Source organism: Eriocheir sinensis, chromosome 12 (genome assembly GCF_024679095.1).
Source record: "Eriocheir sinensis breed Jianghai 21 chromosome 12, ASM2467909v1, whole genome shotgun sequence".
Lineage (NCBI taxonomy): Eukaryota > Metazoa > Arthropoda > Malacostraca > Decapoda > Varunidae > Eriocheir > Eriocheir sinensis.
Genome location: NC_066520.1, coordinates 12,821,121 through 12,839,708, shown reverse-complemented (window position 1 = coordinate 12,839,708; position 18,588 = coordinate 12,821,121). Strand labels below are relative to the sequence as shown.

The 18,588-nt window shown below is 44.8% G+C and overlaps 1 protein-coding gene across 1 annotated transcript in view; it reads right to left on the bottom strand.

Moving 5' to 3' along the window:
• LOC126997417 (semaphorin-1A-like) overlaps window positions 1-16,736 on the bottom strand; it is a 49,606-nt gene extending 32,870 nt beyond the window's left edge. The window contains exons 1-2 of the mRNA XM_050858499.1: window positions 16,637-16,736; window positions 14,321-14,366 (exon numbers count right to left, since the gene is read on the bottom strand). Of these exons, the coding sequence (XP_050714456.1) occupies window positions 14,321-14,366; window positions 16,637-16,722 (132 nt within the window). The 5' untranslated portion in view covers window positions 16,723-16,736. The remainder of the gene's footprint in view (window positions 1-14,320; window positions 14,367-16,636) is intronic.
• Between the last annotated feature and the right edge of the window lie 1,852 nt (window positions 16,737-18,588).

Sequence of the window (18,588 nt, the reverse complement as noted above, 5' to 3'; positions counted from 1 at the left end):
TCCTCATCCTTCTCTTTCTTTCTTTTCATCCCAATGCTTTTTCTTTTCTATTCCTTTTTACCATTTTCCTTGCTTTATTTCCTGGTTCCTTTCTTCTTACCCCTTCTTCTTCTCCTCCTCTCTCTTAGAATTATCATACAGTTCTCCTTCTCCTCCCCCTCCTCCTTTTTTGTTTCTTTCCAGTCCGATACATCTTCTCTTCCTTTCCTTCTTCCTCTTCTCCCAGCTTTTGTTTTCTAGTCCCTCTCCTCCTCCTCCGCCTCCTTCTCAATCTTCTTCCTTTTTCTCCTTTCCTTTCTCCTGCTTTTTGTTCCCGCTTTCTTATGTTCTAGCTTTTTTAAGGTTCCTCCTCCTTGTCCTCTTTTGAATCCTCACTTCCTCTCACTTTCCTTTCTTTTGCTCCTTTTTCTATTTCTATTTCTCGACGAATCCTCCTCCTCCTCCTGCTCCTCCTTCTGAATCCTCACTTCCTCTTCCTTTTCTTTTTCCTGCTCTCTCTTTTACTTCCCTCTTCTTTCTAGTTCTCTATGTATCTTCCTCCTCCTCCTCCTCCTCACTATCGCATGAAGACCCCAAAATGAACAGGCTATGAAAGCTTTACAAAGTTATCTTCAAGGAGGTTTGAACTTTTTATCTTTGTACCAACTCTCTCTCTCTCTCTCTCTCTCTCTCTCTCTCTCTCTCTCTCTCTCTCTCTCTCTCTCTCTCTCTCTCTCTCTCTCTCTCTCTCTCTCTCTCTCTCTCTCTCTCTGGGTGGGTCTCTTATCTTTATAATATATAGAGCGGGATTCACCCAAGACCCGACACCTCACACGTTATCCAGAATCCAACATTTACATAATATAAGAGGACGGTGTGGGGCAGGGTGGACGCAGGGAGGAGGAGGAGGAAGAGGAGGAGGAGGAGGAGGAGGAGGAGGAGGAGGAGAAAGTGGTGGTAAGGGATACGAGCAGGTGGAGGAGAGGGGTGAAGGAGGAGGGAGAAGTGGAAGAAGGGAAGAAAGAGGAGGAGGAGGAGGAGGAGGTGGTAAGGGATGCGAGTAGGTGGAGGAGAGGGGTGAAGGAGGAGGGAGAAGTGGAAGAAGGGAAGAAAGAGGAGGAGGAGGAGGAGGAGGAGGTACGTGATGCGAGGAGGAGGAGGAGAGGGGGGAAGGAGGAGGGAGAAGAGGAAGAAGGGGAGAAAGAGGAGGAGGAGGAGGAGGAGGTGGTAAGGGATGCGAGTAGGTGGAGGAGAGGGGTGAAGGAGGAGGGAGAAGTGGAAGAAGGGAAGAAAGAGGAGGAGGAGGAGGAGGAGGAGGTGGTAAGGGATGCGAGTAGGTGGAGGAGAGGGGTGAAGGAGGAGGGAGAAGTGGAAGAAGGGGAGAAAGAGGAGGAGGAGGAGGAAACGGAAAGGGGAGGGAAGATAAGGAGGTAATACTAAGAGGGTGGAAAATGGGGAAAAAGAAGAGGAAGAGAAAGAGGAGGAGGAGAGGGAGATAAGTATGGGGGAGGAAGAAATAGGAGAGGAGAAAGAAGAGGAGAAAGGGAAGACAAAGAAGGGAAAACAGGGTAAAGAGAGAAGGCGGAAGAGAAAAAGGATGAAGAGGAGGAGGAGGAGGGATGGGTGGGAGGTAAAGATAGGAGAGGAAAGGAGGAAGAAGAGAAGGGATGAGGGGGCGGTGAGAATGAGAGGGAAAAAAGGAGGAGGAGGAGGAGGAGGAGGAGGAGGAGGAGGGACAGAAGAGTGGTGAGAATGAAATGGAGGGAAGGAGAAGAGGAACAGAAAGGGGGGGAGAATGAAACAAGAGGTAAGAACTAACAAGATAGATAAAGAGAAGGAGGAATAAGAGACAGACGAAGAAGAGAAAAATGGGAGGGAGAATAAGAGAAGGGAAAGGGGAAGAGCGAAACAGGAGGCGGTAACAAGTTGGATGAAGAGAAGGAGGAAGATGAAGACGAAGAAGAGGAGTAGGAGGAGGAGGAGGAGAATAAGAGAAGAGAACGAGAAAAGAGCGAAATAGGAGATAACAAATGGGGTCTGGAGAAGGAGGAGGAGGAGGACGAAGAAGAGGAGTAGGAGTAGGAGGAGGAGAAGGAGAAGGAGAAAAAGAGAAGAAAACGAGAAAAGAGCGAAATAGGAGATAACAAATGGGGTCTGGAGAAGGAGGAGGAGGAGGAGGAGGAGGAGGAGGAGGACGAAGAAGAAGAGTAGGAGGAGGAGGAGAAAAGGAGAAGAAAACGAGAAAATAGCGAAATAGGAGGACGTAATAAATGGGGCTGGAGAAGGAGGAGGAGGAGGACGAAGACGAGGAATGGGAGACTAGGAAGGAGAGGGAGAGGGAGAGAAAGGGAGAAGGGGATGGGGGGGTGGGGGCACACAGAATACGCATTAACGTTGAAATAATATATGAGCAACAGCGGAACGCCACAAACAAAGCCATAATGCATGAAATGATCAAAGTGGGAAGAGGAGGAGATATAATCAGCCACATCCGTCACTGGGAAACACACACACACACACACACACACACACACACACACACACAGGGAGGGGGGGGGGGTCTTCACTATTCTGGTAATGAAGAGGGGGGAGGAAAAGGGGAGAAGAGGAGAAGAGAGAAGAATGGGAGGTAAAGGAATAAGTGGATGAAGAGGATGACAATGGAGGAAGGAAGAAAGGAAGGAAGGAGTAGAATGGTGAAAGAAGAGAGGAAAGAAGGAGGTAGGGAGGAATGAAAGGAGGCAAGGAAGGCGAGACAAGGAGGAGGAGGAGGAGGAGGAGGAGGAAAAGTTGCAGCGTAATAAACTAAAATAACCGTATGCAGGAACAAGAAAAGAAACCCGGAAAATATGGCAAGTGTGTGTGTGTGTGTGTGTGTGTGTGTGTGTGTGTGTGTGTGTGTGTGTGTGTGTGTGTGTGTGTGAGTGAGAGAGAGAGAGAGAGAGAGAGAGAGAGAGAGAGAGAGAGAGAGAGAGAGAGAGAGAGAGAGAGAGAGAGAGAGAGAGAGAGAGAGAGAGAGATGGGAAGGGGGGGGAGGGGGCATTATCCCCGCCTCTGTATCATAACGTTGCCTTTATTTATGACCGAAAGGGGGGTGAAGGGAAGAGGGTGGAGGAGATAATGCCACGAGGAGGAGGAGGAGGAGGAGGAGGAGGAGGAAAGAAGAAGAGAGGGAGGTAAAAAGTAGATGCAAGCAGGGGGAGAAAGAAATACAAGCGAGGAAGGAGAGGGAGAGAAAAGAGAAAGGTGATGAAGAGGAGACTGGAGGGAAGAAGAATCGATGGTTTTGTGGGGAGGGAGAGGAAGGAAGGAGGGGGAAGAGAAGTTGGAGGGATGGGGGAGGGCTGAAGATGGTAGGGAAAGAAGAAAGGGAGGGATGAGGGAGTGGGGAAGATGAAAGGGAGGAAAGGCGGAAGAGGATGAGGATGAAGAGGAGGAGGAGGAGGGATGGGTAAGGGGGTAAAGATAGGAGAGAGGAAAGGAGGAAGAAGAGAAGGGATGAGTTGGCGGTGAGAATGAGGGGGAGAAAAGGAGGAGGAGGAGGAGGAGGGACAGGAGAGAGGTGAGGATGAAAAGGAGGGAAGGAGAAGAAGAACTGGGAATAAGGGAGAAGTGATAATAGGAAGGGAATGAAGAAGGGAAGAAAGGATGATGAAGAAGAGAAGTAAGAAGGATGGGAAGTGAGAACAAGCTTGAGGGGAGGCAGGCAGGAGGGAAGAGCGAGGGTGGATGAGGGATGGAGGAAGAGGAAGGCAGCAGTGAGGGTGGATGGGGGTGGTGGATGAGGTAGGCAGAAGTGAGGGTGGGCAAGGGGTGGTGGATGAGGAAGACAAGAGTGGGGGTGGATGAGGGGAGGGGGAAGAGGAAGGCAGCAGTGAGGGTGGATGGGGGTGGTGGATGAGGAAGGCAGGAGTGGGGGTGGATGGGGGTGGTGGGTGAGGGTGGGAACAGTGAGGGTGGATGGGGATGGTGGATGAGGAAGGCAGGAGTGAGGGTGGGTGAGGGAAGCATGAGTGGGGGTGGGTGAGGGGTGGTGGATGAGGAAGGCAGGAGTGAGGTGGGTGAGGGGTGGTCGGTGAGGGAAGCAAGAATGAGAGTGGGTGAGGGATGTTCGGATGAGGTGAGGGAAGCAGTATAGTGGAGGGGAGACGGTGGGTGAAGGGTAGCGGATGACGGAGGAAGGCGGGAGAGGAGAGGGGTGAGTGAGGGGTGGTAGGATGAGGCGAGTGAAGCAGTAGTGGAGGGGAGGGTGGGTGAAGGGTAGCGGATGACGGTGGTAGGAGGGAGAGGAGAGGGGTGGGTGAGGGGTAGCGGATGAGGCAGGGGTGAGTGAGGGTAAGTGAGGGGTGGCGGCGGTGGGTGAGGGAGGAGGCGTGATCTGCTACACTCAAAGGCCACATTATGCCGCGGCCATTAAGCGATGGAAATGTAAGCAGGAGCCGCGGCGTTATCCACCCGCCCCGGCAGCAGGAGGACGGCGGCGGCGGTGGCGGAGGCGGCAGACTGCAGCAGCGACAGAACCCAGAACGGAGAGGCATAAGGGAGAAGGGGAAAGGAAAGGGAAGAAAGGCCAGAAGACAGTAAAGAAAGGGAAGAGGGAAAGAGGAGACAAGGATAGACAAAAGGAAGATCAGAAAACAGGAAGAAGAAAGATGAGGAGGAGAAGATAAAAGAAAGAGAGGGAAAGAGATGACAGAAAGAACGAAAGGAAGAACAGAACACAGAGGAGAGGGAAAGAGGAGGTACGGATGGACAAAAGGAAGAGCAGGAAACATAGAAGAGGAGGGAAAGGAGAGGGAAAGAGAAGACGAAAGGATGGAAAAAAGGAAAACCAGAAGACAGTGCGGAGAGGGAAGAGGAAGAGAAGGCCAGATTGAAGAATTGAATAGACCACACGAGCAACAACAACAAATTAACTGTACAAGGAAGCGGCGTGGTCAAAGGTGTGACAGGGATGAATAGGAAAGGACAGGTGTGGCAGGAAAGGGCAACGTAGGTACATCCGGATATGCTTTTAAAGACTAGTACGACGCAACGCAGGAAGGGACAGAGGAAGGAAAAGCAGACGAAGAGAAAGGATGATGAAGGGGGAAGAGAAGGACAAGACGTGAGAGATTGAGGAAAATGAAGGGGAAGAGGAAGGAAGGGCAGACGAAGAGAGAGGAAGATGAAGGGGGAAGAGAAGGAGCTCAAGACGTGGATAAAGGAAAATGAAAGGGAAGGAGAAGGAAGGGCTAACGAAGAGAAGATGGAAGATGAAGGGGGAAGAGGAGTACAAGACGTAGATAAAGGAAAATGATGGGGTAGGGGGAAGGAAGGGTAGACGGAGAAAGGAAGGAAGATGAAGGGGGAAGAGAAGAAGGACAAGATGGATGGATGGAGATAAAGGAAAATGAAGGGGAAGAGGAAGGAAGGGCAGGCGAAGAGAGGGAAGATGAAGGGGGAAGAGGAGAAGGACAAGATGGATGGATGGAGATAAAGGAAAATGAAGGGAAGGAGTAAGGAAGGGCAGACGATGAAAGGGAGATGAAGGGGGAATAGGACAAGACGGAGAAATAAAGGGAAATGAAGGGGAAGAGGAAGGAAGGGCAGAAGAAGAGAGGAAGATGAAGGAGAAAGAGGAGGACAAACATCATGGAAGAGGACGAAGAGGGAGATGAAATAACAGGAAAGAGAAGGGGCGGAAGAGCATGAGAGGAAGAAGGGAAGGAGACGAAGAGGAGGGAAAATGTGGGAGAGCAGAGGGAAAGGAAGGCAAGAGGAAAAGAAGAAAGGGAAGGAACGCAGAGGGAAAGAAACTGAAAGAAAAAAAGAACAAAAGACGGTGAGGGAGAGGAGGAGGAAGGAAGGGAAAGGAGACGGCAAGGAAGGAGAAAAGGGAAAGCAAATGGAAAAGGAGAAGAAAGGGGAGAGAAATCAGATGGAAAAGAAGAAGAGAAAGTCGGAATACAGCAACGGAAGGGAAGAGATGAGAAGAGACGGAAATGAAGTAGAAAAGGAGGGCTAGGAAACAGAAGGGGATGGAGAAAAAACAAACAAACAGACGAAGAAAATGAAAAGACCAACCAGATAAATAGAAGAAAATAGACAATAAGAACAGAAACGACAACAAAACAAATACAGACGGAAACAGCATTATAAAAAAACAGCAGATAATCCCGACGACAAAAAGCAGATAAGAACAGGAGAAGCAGGAGCAGCAGGAGGAGAAGGAGCAGACGGCGGGGACTGAGCCAGCAGACAACAGGCCAGCAGACAGTCATTGGAAAGTTGCCATTCCCTAACAAATCACCCTTCTAGTCTCCCTATTCTGGCTGCTTACCCCCCCCTCCTCTCTCTCTCTCTCTCATAAACACACAGACATACATTCATTCTCTCCTCCATTTCCTTAATTACTTCTCTTGTCTCTATTTTTCTTCCTTAAATTCTTCTTCTAACTCCTTCTTTTCCTCCCCCTTTAAAAGCCCATTTTCTCTTTTTTTTCCCTTCCTTCAGTACGTGTTTGCTTTTCATTTCTTTCCCCTTCGTTTTCTTTCTTCTAATTTACGCTCTGAACATCCTCCTTCCTTTCTTCTCCCTTCCTCTTTCTCTTTTCCGTTATAGCACTCTGTCTTCTTTATCTCTTCTTTCTTTCTTCTTTCTCTCTCCCGGAATGAAAGGAAAGTCAAAAGCAGAGGAGATAATACTTGAAATCGATTTTGCCTGTGTCCTTTTCCTCCTCCTCCTTCTCCCTCTTTCCTCTTTCCCTTTCATCATTTTTCATTTCTCCGCTTTAATGTAAGGGCGAAGGGAAGGGAGGAGGAAAGAGGGAGGAAGAGAAGCGTCTGGAGGATGAGGGGTCTCTCTCTCTCTCTCTCTCTCTCTCTCTCTCTCTCTCTCTCTGCTTTCCTACCTACTTATCTACGCTGCTTATAAGTAATCTTGCAGCCTTATCCTACCAACCATCACCACCACCACATCACCACCACATCACCACCACCACCACCATCACTACCACTACACCAACATACGCAAGCACAACACCACGCATTTCCTTTACCAACAACAATCTCGTATAGCATAGTACCATCAACACCACCCTCATCACCACCACCTCTTGCCAAAATCACCACTAAGCTACTGTCATCACTACATTCACCACTTCCGTACCAATACAATACAAACATCATCACCACTACCAATACTTAACCAGCACCACCACCACCACCACCACCAAAAACAACAACACCATCAACACCACAACCACCACCAAAACCATCACCACCGCCATTATTTTCACCGACAATCTCTCCCACAATATTCTCCCCGCCCTCAGTTTTCAGGCTTGGGGAAGGGGGGAGGGGGGGAAGGTGATGGCGGTAGAGGAAGGAGTAAAGATGGAGAAGATAGGCGGCCGTTAATGAGAGATAAGGCGGCTAATGGCGATGATGATGATGGCGCTAAATGGATGACGAGACGGCGCAAGTATTGGCACGGACTCGGGTGTGATGATGATGATGATGATGGTGACGATGGTGGTGGTGATAATGATGAGGTTGTATTGATGATGATGATGGTGAAAATAATGATGTAACGATGAAAATGGTGTTGGTAAGATGAAGATATGATGCTGATTACACTTTATACTACTACTGCTACTACTACTACTACTACTACTACTACTACTACTATTTTAAGTCCTGATTGATCTGAGCATTTGGTAGCAAGAGAATGAGGACGTGAAGGGGGAAGGGAAGGGAAGGGAAGGGAAGGGAAGGGGGGAGGGGAGGCGGTGAGGTATAAGGGGAAGGTGTGTAGCTGATCAGGCTTTACTAAGTTTATATTAATGGCGCGGATGTTGAATGGCTGTTTACGCTGCAGGGCTTCAATAACACGCAGGTTCGGTTCGCCAGTGCTGTTGATCCTGTCCGTATTGAGTCCGGATCAAGACGTGACCCGGATGGCGACACTGGCTCAGACGCTGCCGCCTCTCACGCAGCGTTGCCGTATTATCGTACACACCGTATTGCATTTTCGTAGTTTCTGACTGATATCTATAGCAAAAACAAACAAGCAAACATCAATACATAACAGTTGAAACGCCAACTTTAATATTCTTTCGTTATTTGTGTAGGTACGAGAGTTTGAGGCTTAAAAATGATAAATACAATATGGTGAATACGATAATCTGGCAACGCTGCTCTCACGTCAACTATATCCCAAGGCCGAAGTGGAGATGAATCGGGTTCTCGTGAGTGTTTCTTCACGTTCGTGGTACAGAAGATTAGTCTAACTACCACCAGGGTCATGAAACTACCCATGGAGAGGCTCTCAACACCTATGAAAGCCTTGTTGAATGTGTGTGTCTGGCGCCGAGATGATTAAGATACACTTCCGCTTCTCACGTCAACAATTTCCAAAGGTCCAAAAAGGGATTAGTCGGGTCATCATTAGTGTGTTTTTCACGTTCATAGTACATAACCTTTGTAAAACTGCCACCGGGGTCATGAAACTACCCATGGCAAGGCTCTCAACACCTATGAAAGCCTTGTCAAATGTGTGTGCCTGGCGCCGAAATGTTCAAGATACTCTTCCGCCTCACACAGCAATTTCCAAAGGTCGAAAAGGGGATTAATCGAGTTCTCATTAGTGTTTTTTCACGTTCATTGTACAGAAACTTTGTAAAACTGCCACCGGGGTCATGAAACTACCCACGGAAAGGCTCTCAACACCTATGAAAGCCTTGTTGAATTTATGTGTGTCTGGCGCCGAAATGTTCAAGATACACTTCCGCCTATCACATCAACACTTTCCAAAGGTCGAAAAAGGGATTAGTCGGGTCCTCGTTAGTGTTTTTTTCGCGTTCATGGTACAGAAACTTTGTAAAGCTGCCAGCAGGGTCATGAAACTACCCATGGCAAGGCCCACAACCAAAAATGAACACTAATGAACAGAAATTCTTGAGTATGCCCATTCGCTGAAACACTAGAAATTACAAAGGAGGCACGAGGGGACTACCAGGACGCACGCCGAGCTCATTAATTTCCCTCCACCGAGAGAGCTTTACCAACCCCAATCCCAGACTCGTAAATATCTATAAATGAGCAGAGAGGAAGAAAGAACGACTGGAAGAGCTTTACACACACACACACACACACACACACACACACACTAATTCCATACATTAAAAGCTGGAAATGAGCTTCAACGTAACACTACAGAACCATCGATAGAGCTTTACACAAACACTCCCCCCCCCCACACACACACACACACTAATTCCATACATAAAAAGCTGGAAATGAGCTTCAGTATAACCCTACACTACAGAACCATCGATAGAGCTTCACACAACCCCCCCCCACCCCCCCCACCCATACATATTTACATGGAAGTGAGCAGCACCAGATTGCACGTAGAAAAAAATAAAAATAAAATAAAATAAAATAAAATAAAATAAAATAAAAATAAAACATCAAGAGAGCTTCAAACAAATTCCGCACCCTAGAAACATAATACCCATAAATAAACATGACCAAGTTATCAGACACTCGTGCGCTGACACCCCGAGCCTGTCAAAGAAGTCCAGAGCTTTGATACGCCCACGCCTGGCCTTCCCTCGGCAACTGTGACACGTCCATGGAGGCGAAGTGAATTAGGCTGTGAAGAATTGAGTCATATTACCGGACTGAAGAAAGTGGGATGAATGTGACTATGAGGAAAATATTAGACGATTCCTCTATATTATTATCCTTATTATTGCATTTCTCTGGGGACGGGAAGGTGAATTAGGGCGTGATGGATCGAGTCATGTTACCAAACTGAGGAAAGTGATATGAAAGTGTATATGTAAAAACAAACAAACAAACAAACAAACAAACCGATAGTAGGCTAAACCATTCCTCTATATTTTAATTTTCTTTTTTTGGGGGGGGGCGTGAAGGTGAATTAGGGCGTGATGGATGAAGTCATTTTACCAGACTGAGGAGAGTGGGGTGAAATTAACTATATGTAAAAAAAATTCGAGACTAGGCTAAACCATTCCTCTATAGTCTATATCATTATTATCATACTTACTATTCTTATTTTTTTTTATTTATTTTTTATTTCTTTATTTTTACATCGCGCCCTATTGCGCTGTTAGGCTTTTACTTTTAAAGAGAGAGGCAAACTGGGGCTTACTAAATTACTTACGGGTATCGGACAAGTAAAGAAATAAAATACTACGTTAAACCACTCCTCTATACTATTACTATCATCACTGGCGCTTATTAATTCACCTGAGGGCATCAAATCACAGGTAAACAAATGGGATACAAAGTTAACCCATTCCTCTATATTACTATTATCATCTATCATTTCTGAAGAGGGATACGATCTAGCGCTAATTAATGTCACCTGAGGATATGGAGCGACAGGTAAACAAACATGCCAATTTTAACACCGGTATTTCCCTCCCTCAGAACACCTGGCAACAAAGACTCGTGCCGCGGCAAGGTGAATGTCAATGGGGCTGTTAAGGTAATGGAGGCAATGGGGTCTGGACGCGAGAGTGGAATTTGCCATTTGTGTGCCATCTGGGTGACTGGCGGACGCTCTCTCTCTCTCTCTCTCTCTCTCTCTCTCTCTCTCTCTCTCTCATCATGGCCGATCGACTTCCTTTGCAAATATTCATTGATAAGAGAATTCCAATATTGCTCCCAGCCAAAACACAACACTGGATTAGCGGCACATAAACCTCGCCAGCACATTTATGAGACGATAAATAATAGAGATTGTACCGAATAACAGTTTTTTTGCAGCCTAACGAAAGCACTGGACACGATCTCTCATCCCATGTTGCTAGAAAAAAGGTTTGTGGAAGTCGGGGTACTGGGGACGACTGTTTCGGGAGGTATTCACTGTTATTTTGTTTCCTGATAGCTTTAACCGTTGTTCACAAGAAAAGTCACTGTTTCGGGGTTGTGACTCGAGGTTTATTTAAGATCTAGTACCCTTCCTGACGTCCCGTGGCGGCACTGGGGTTCGAACCATCTCGCCTTGGCTCTCAACTTCCATGCCTAGACGATCACACCCACTAAAGCCCCGCGCCTCACTTTGGGTTCAGAAGTTATTGAAGTCATAGAAAACAATACATAAAGTGCACAGCAAAGATCCATCGTCTCACAGTAAAGTTACGGAGTGCCTCAAGGATCAATATTAGGTCCGGTATAAGACATAGTAGCGATATTTTGTTTTGTTTTTGCTATTGGCTGATGAGCAACGCATCCATACTGGGGAAAGAACTAGATGAGCTAAAAATTTGATTACACAGAAAATTGGAACGTATCAGAGTAGATAAAAAGTAATAACATAACTCATTATTAATAATACTCGATACTTGATGTCCTAATCTTTAATGACACAAACGCCTCATATGGATATTGATATCAACAAACTGATATTGCATCACGTTAATGAGATTAAATTTTAGGGGACGAATGGCCATTGACAACACATAGTAGCAGCAATCAAACATATTAAATAAACATCAAATATTTGTAAACTACGTTTGGTTTACAGAATACGTGACTATATATACACTAACAGACCAAAACAAATGTATCTCTCATTAGCTACTGTAGTATCACGCAGCGGGGGAAGGGGTCATCACAAACACTCATTGGCAGGCTTTTCGTGGTTCAGATAAAGGCGATTCGTGTCTCGTCTCGCTGCCAACGTGATGCCCACACAAACCTTCTCCATTTAGACTACAAGTTATCAAAACTGCGAGAAACGACGAACCTTCTGCCAGTTATATCTGTATTCATTACTATTCAATGCTCTTTATTCATACCCAATGGATTGCAGTGTTCATCTCATGACACAATAACAGTAAATGTTTCATCAGTGTTCCATTATGCAGAGCCACTCAACACAACAAAGTGTCATAATTATTACAAAGTGTTATAATTAAAGGAACCAGGACAGGAAGGACAAAAAAACTACTATGCAGCTCTTTAAAGAGGTTAAAACAACATGTTATCATTTAATTATAATTAGATTTTCTTTGCATCTTTATATTCATGTTTTGGATATTGTGAATGTTTCCTGTATGTAATTGCTACTGTACTGGTTTATTAATTTGTATTAGTTGTTATCATAATCATAAATAATAATTACTTTCATTATTATTATTATCATTATTATTATTATTATTATTATCATTATTATTACTATTATAGTCATTGTAATTATTATGACTGATATATCCTTTATTTATCTAACTATTATTATTGTTGCTACTTACATTTTTATAATATTATGACTATTAGCTGTAGTAATATGTTTAAATATATTCTGGCTGCAGTGCCATAATAACACGTCCAGCTTGTTAACAATGTTTGTAAAGTTCGGTCCGTGCTGGAGCCGCGGCTCAATGGCCCTGGGACGCAGTGTGTGTATTACTTTGTTTTATATGTATGTACCTTACGAGCCAAATAGAATATCAAATCTCTCTCTCTCTCTCTCTCTCTCTCTCTCTCTCACACACACACACACACACACACACCACCGTCACATCCCTCATATCCCAACGACGATAACTCATACCACCACCACCACCCTCACCACCACCACCACCACCACCATCGCCCGTTTACCGCCTCCGCCAGCAGCACCATCAAGTCATCACACGGGACGGACAGCTGGCAGGAGGGACAATTAACTAAGTAACTTGGCTCATCACTCACCATTCATCACCCTCTGACGCTGGGGGCTGTGGTGGTGGTGGTGAAAATGGCGCTGTTCGTGGTGAAGATTGCAGTGGTGATGGTGGTGCTGGGTCTGTTGGTGATGACGTATGGTGGTGTGGTGGTGGAGTTTTGGTGGTGTGTTGTGATGAAAATAACCTTAGCAAATTTTGGGTAAAAGATGGATGTGACAGAGAATAAGGGGGAGGGGTATGGAAGCAGTTCTCATGTTTTTAAGTAATAGAAGAGATAAATAGATAAATATAGATAGACAGAAGAAAAAACTACACATTCATTCACAGTTCGGAAGATGACTTTGAGTGATGATGATGGTGATGATGATGGTGACGGTGGTGATGACGGAGTAGCAAGTGTGTGTATGCATTGAATGGAGGTGATATACAATTATTGGTGGTGGTGGGAGATAAAAGTGGTGATAGTGGTGAGTGGTGGTGGTGAGTAGTGATGGTGGTGATGACAGACTAGTAAGTGTGTGTATGCATTGAATGGAGGTGATGTATAACTGTTGGTGGTGGGAGATAAAAGTAGAAGTAGTAGAGGTGATGGTGGTGAGTGATGACGGTGGTGATGACGGACTAGTAAGTGTGTATATGCATTGAATGGGGGTGATGTATAACTGTTGGTGGTGGGAGATAAAAGTAATGGTGGTGGTGGTGGTGGTGGTGACCGGCTGGACCTTTGTGGTGGTGACTGGCCGGCCTAAGTCTCGGGGTGATGACTGGCCTCACCATCTCATTACCGCCCTTCTGATTACCTCATTTCCTGATAATTTCCTTGCCAATGGTTATCACGGAACTACTACTACCTCCACCCCTACCCCCCTATCCCCAAGTCATGTCCACTATTACCACCACCACCACCACCACCACCATTATCACCTCTTAACACCTATTAGCAACTCTACTTTCAACACCACTCCCAGCCATGTCCACCACCACCACCATCACCAGACACCACTGCCTTCAACATCACAGCCTCCTAACAGCACCATTTAAAACTACCACCACTAAGCCCACCATTTAACACGCCCATTAGTATACATTAACACCATTACTTCTTGTCCCAATAAGAAATAACACAATGGTCAGAGGTTAAAAGCTCTGTACCATTTTCTCATAACTGTGTAACGCAATGCAACGGAGATGAGGACCGAAGCCACGCGTTGCTATAGCGTATGCCCCCAACTTTACTGGGTTGAGCGTCTGGCAAATGATGATGATGATGATGAGAAAGGAAAAGTAGTCATAGGCGTAGGAGTGTTATGGGTACGTCAGAGAATAATAGTAGCAATCATAATGAAGTAAAAATATGGATACTTATACTCAGATAAATAACGATAATGATAAATAATGGCAAAATAAGTACCAGTGATAAATGATAAAGATATTAATGAAAGTAAATGATAATGTGAACGATGATGTAAGTAAATGATAATAAGTAAGAAAGTAATAACAAATAAGTAAAGAGGTAATATAAGATAAGTAAATAAAGGACTAGTAAATGATGAAGTAAACAACGATAAATTACATATAGAGATACCAATACTTATGCTAACAGACAGAGAATGCAAAAAGGAAACACTATGAACAGCATCGTTACACTCTACTCACACTCTGTTCCTGCAGCTCCGTCACGCTCAGGTTGTATATCACATTTCTGAAACACAATCGCGTTATCACAATCGGGGACTGAAATAAAATAACGCAACACAACACACAAACCCTAAATCTGGTTTCGAATATAAAAAAAAAGAAAAAAGAAAAAAGAAAAACGAAACCCGTGGAAAAGTTAGGAATGTAACACGAGCTTACTTTTCAATTACTGGTATTATTTTATTTATGTATTCGTGTATGTGTATGTATGTATAATTTTTTTTTTATATATATTCACACTCAACAGAAAAAAAGCTACAAAATTCTCATTCCGTGATGCTTAATTCTCAAACTTTGTCCTCAGCTCAATTTAATTACCAAGTTGTATGTGTATGTATCAATGTTATGTATATTCTTTTGTTTTAAAGTTAACAAAAAAAAAAAAAATGCCCAATAATTTTCTTTCTCTTCCCGTGTTGCTTAATTCTCAAACTTTGTCTTCAACTCAATTTAATTACCAAGTTGTATGTGTATATGTATGTATCAATGTTATATATATTGTTTTGCTTTAGAGTTAACAACAAAAAAAAAAAGCCAAATAATTTTCTTTCTCTTCCCGTGTTGCTTAATTCTCAAACTTTGTCTTCAGCTCAATCTAATTACCAAATAGTATGTGTATGTATCATTGCTATATATATTGTTTTGTTTTAAAGTTAACAAAAAAAACAAAAAAAAGCCAAATAATTTACTCTTCCCGTGTTGCTTAATTCTCAAACTTTGCTTCAACTCAATTTAATTACCAAGTTTGTGTTGTTTTTCTTTCACTCACTGTTGCCTGCGATTTTCTTTTGCTGTCCTACATTCTTTTATTCATTCAAGATTGCATAATGAGTATCTGTGAATCTGTATCTTTCTCGCTCTTTTATCCCTTACTGTTAAAAGAATACAAGATGAATTCATACATTAGCTCATTCATTTATGGTGATCTTCCTGGAAAATCTCTCTCTCTCTCTCTCTCTCTCTCTCTCTCTCTCTCTCTCTCTCTCTCTCTTTACTCTTCCAAAACATTCTCTCACTCTTGACACTGAGCTAAACTTTCCATTCTTCCCTTCTCTCTCTCTCTCTCTCTCTCTCTCTCTCTCTCTCCAATCACCCCCCCCATCCTGCACACATCCCATAAATCCCCTTCATTATCCATCAAAACATTTCATCCGCGCTCCTTTGTCACCCTCATCCACCCGTGTACCCCAACTTGGGCCATTCATCTCCTCCTCTCCTTCGTAACTTACCCATACTTTCCTTCCTTTCTTTCCTTACTTTTACCCTAGACTTTCTCCCTACTTACCGCTTCCCAATTTATTCTCTCATCTTTGACACTCAGCTTAACTTTCCTTTTTTTTTTTTTTAATTATTCGTAACTTGCCCATACTTTCCACCTTCTGTTACCTTCTTACCTCGTCCTTTTACCCTAAACTCTATTTTTTCTCTCCCTAAAACTGCCTAAAACTCGCTCTCCTCTCGATACACCTGCAGTTATTCTTTCCTTTCTTTTCTTCTTACCTCAACCGTTTCTTTAGTTTCCTCCGTGTCTTACCTCGTTATTTAACTCTATGCTTTTCTTCCCTGCCACCCGCCTCCCAGAACACGCTCTCACCTACGACACCAAGCTATACTTTCCTTTCTTCATGCATTTGTATTACTTTAATGTTAACTACATACTCTTTAGCCTACCTGTCTACCGCCTAATATTTCTTTAAGACACTGTATCACACTTTCTTGTCTCTCTTCTACCTTTTCCACAGCCTTCTGCCTCCTTACCTACCTGCCACCTATGACATATCACTATTTTTTCCCCTCTTTTAATCTACTGCTTATCAACACCTTTCTCCTACACACATACACACACACACAGACCTCACCCTATGATCTTATACCTATTCCCAAGCCCTCTGTCTTCCTGCCTACCTGCAGCCTATGACATTTAACCATATTTTCATCACTGCATACTGCCTATCAACACCCCTTCTCGTACACACATAAACACACAGACGCACAGACACAAACATCTCATCCTTTTATCGTCTACCTTTTCCTGTTACTACAGTCTCCCTGCCTACTGCCTAAATAACTTTCTCTTAAACACACACACACACACACACACACACACACACACACACACAGACGCACAGACACACATACCCCATCCTCTTATCGTCTACCTTTTCCTGTTACTACTGTCTCCCTGCCTACTACCTAAATAACTTTCTCTTAAACACACACACACACACACACACACACACACACACACACACACACACACACACACACACTCACCTGCCGCCGACCAGGAGCGAGCCCGAGGTGTCGTGAAGGATCAGCTTGAAGTCCTGCTCGTGCGTGTCGTTGCCCATGAAGCGCATCACCTCCTGGTCCCCTGCAGAAAGAAGACGACAACACGTTAGGACATGTTAGAACACACCAACCCTTCCCCACCGTTGCCAGATTATCGTACTCAGAGCATTGTATTCACCGGTTTCTGACGCATAACTATTGTCAAGAAACATCAGGAATTAACTATTTTAACGTTAATTATAAGTGAATGTCGTTATTGGGGTCCAGAGACAGTTTTGGGGTCGGAAGTTGGCAAATATAAGAGGCTGAGTACGAGAATCTGGCAACGTTGCCTTTCACCAATAAACCTCATTAACCCAGTATACGAGGCCAATGTTTCCCACCTCTCCCTCCCTGTCTGATGTTAGTGTACTGTATCCCACCCCGACAAAGGTTCTAATTTCATCTCTCCATACCCATGTTAGCACACAAGTGGAGATTTCCCTTTATCATCATAAGAAAGGCCAATGTTCTCCACCGCCCCTCTCTGTCTTATATTAGTGTACCTCGTCAAAGGTTCTAATTCCATCTCTCCATCTGGTTCTCTGTCTGTCTGTGATCTTAGTGTTCTGCATCCTACCCCGGCAAAGGTTCTAATTTCATCTCTCCACCTGGTTCTCTCTGTGTTTGTGATGTTAAAGTTCTGCACCCCACCCAGGCAAACGTTCTAATTTCATCTCTCTATACTGGGTTCTCTCTCCGTGATCTTAGTGTTCTGCATCCTACCCCGGCAAAGGTTCTCATTTCATCTCTCCACCCGGTTCTGTGTCTGTCTCCGATGTGGCACACGCGGAGTCACCAGTAAGGAAAACATGCCGGCCATAACTGGAGCAGGGCAGGCAAAACAACACGGCAGTAAAGGAAGGAAACGCCACCCCGCCAGCCATACACACACAGCCAAGCCTCCTGCCCCATACAGCCAGCCGTCTCCTACCTCCCTCCCTCCCACCCTGGCATCTCCATTCCATCTCATATACAAGAAACTTAGAAAACGGAAAAGAAAAGGAGGAACAGTCGGGAAAAAAGACTCAAATGTACCTCACTCGCCATCTAACTGTCCTTTCCCCATACAGTCAGACGTTCTCTCTCTCTCTCCCTCCCTCCCTTCACATATAAAAGAAACTTAGAAAACGGAGAAGACAAGGAGGAGAAAATAGGAAAAAGCCTGTCCTATATAGCTCTCCGGCCATCTAACTGTCCCTTCCCCATACAGCCATCCGTCTACTCCCTCCCTCCCTGCCATCTCCATCCCATCCCATATACAAAAAACTTAGAAAACGAAGAAGAAAAGGAGGAAAGGGGAAAAAAGACTGTCCTATATAGCTCTCCGGCCATCTAACTGTCCCTTCCCCATACAGCCAGCCGTCTCCTGCCTCCCTCCCTGCCATCTCCATCCCATCTCATACACAAGAACCTTAGGAAACGGAGAAGAAAAGAAGAAAAAGAAGGGAAAAAAGACTGTCCTATATAGCTAACCGGCCATCTAAATGTCCCCCATACAGCCATCCGTCTTCTTCCACCCTCCCTCTCCCCCTCCCTGGCGTCTCCATCTCGTCTCATATACAAAAAAACTTAGAAAACGGGGAAGAAAAGGAGGAAAGAAGGGAAAAAAGAGTGTCCCATATAGCTCTCCAGCCATCTAACTGTCCCTTCCCCACACAGTCATCCGTCTTCTCCCTCCCTCCCTGCCATCTCCCTTCCATTTCAAATACAAGAAACAGAAAACGAAGAAGAAAAGGAGGAAAGAAGGGAAAAAAAGCCTGTCCTATATAGCTAACCGGCCATCTAACTGTCCCTTCCCCATACAGCCATCAGTCTTCTCCCTCCCTCCCTCCCTCCCTGGCGTCTTCATCCCGTCTCATATACAAAAAACTTAGAAAACGAAGAAGAAAAGG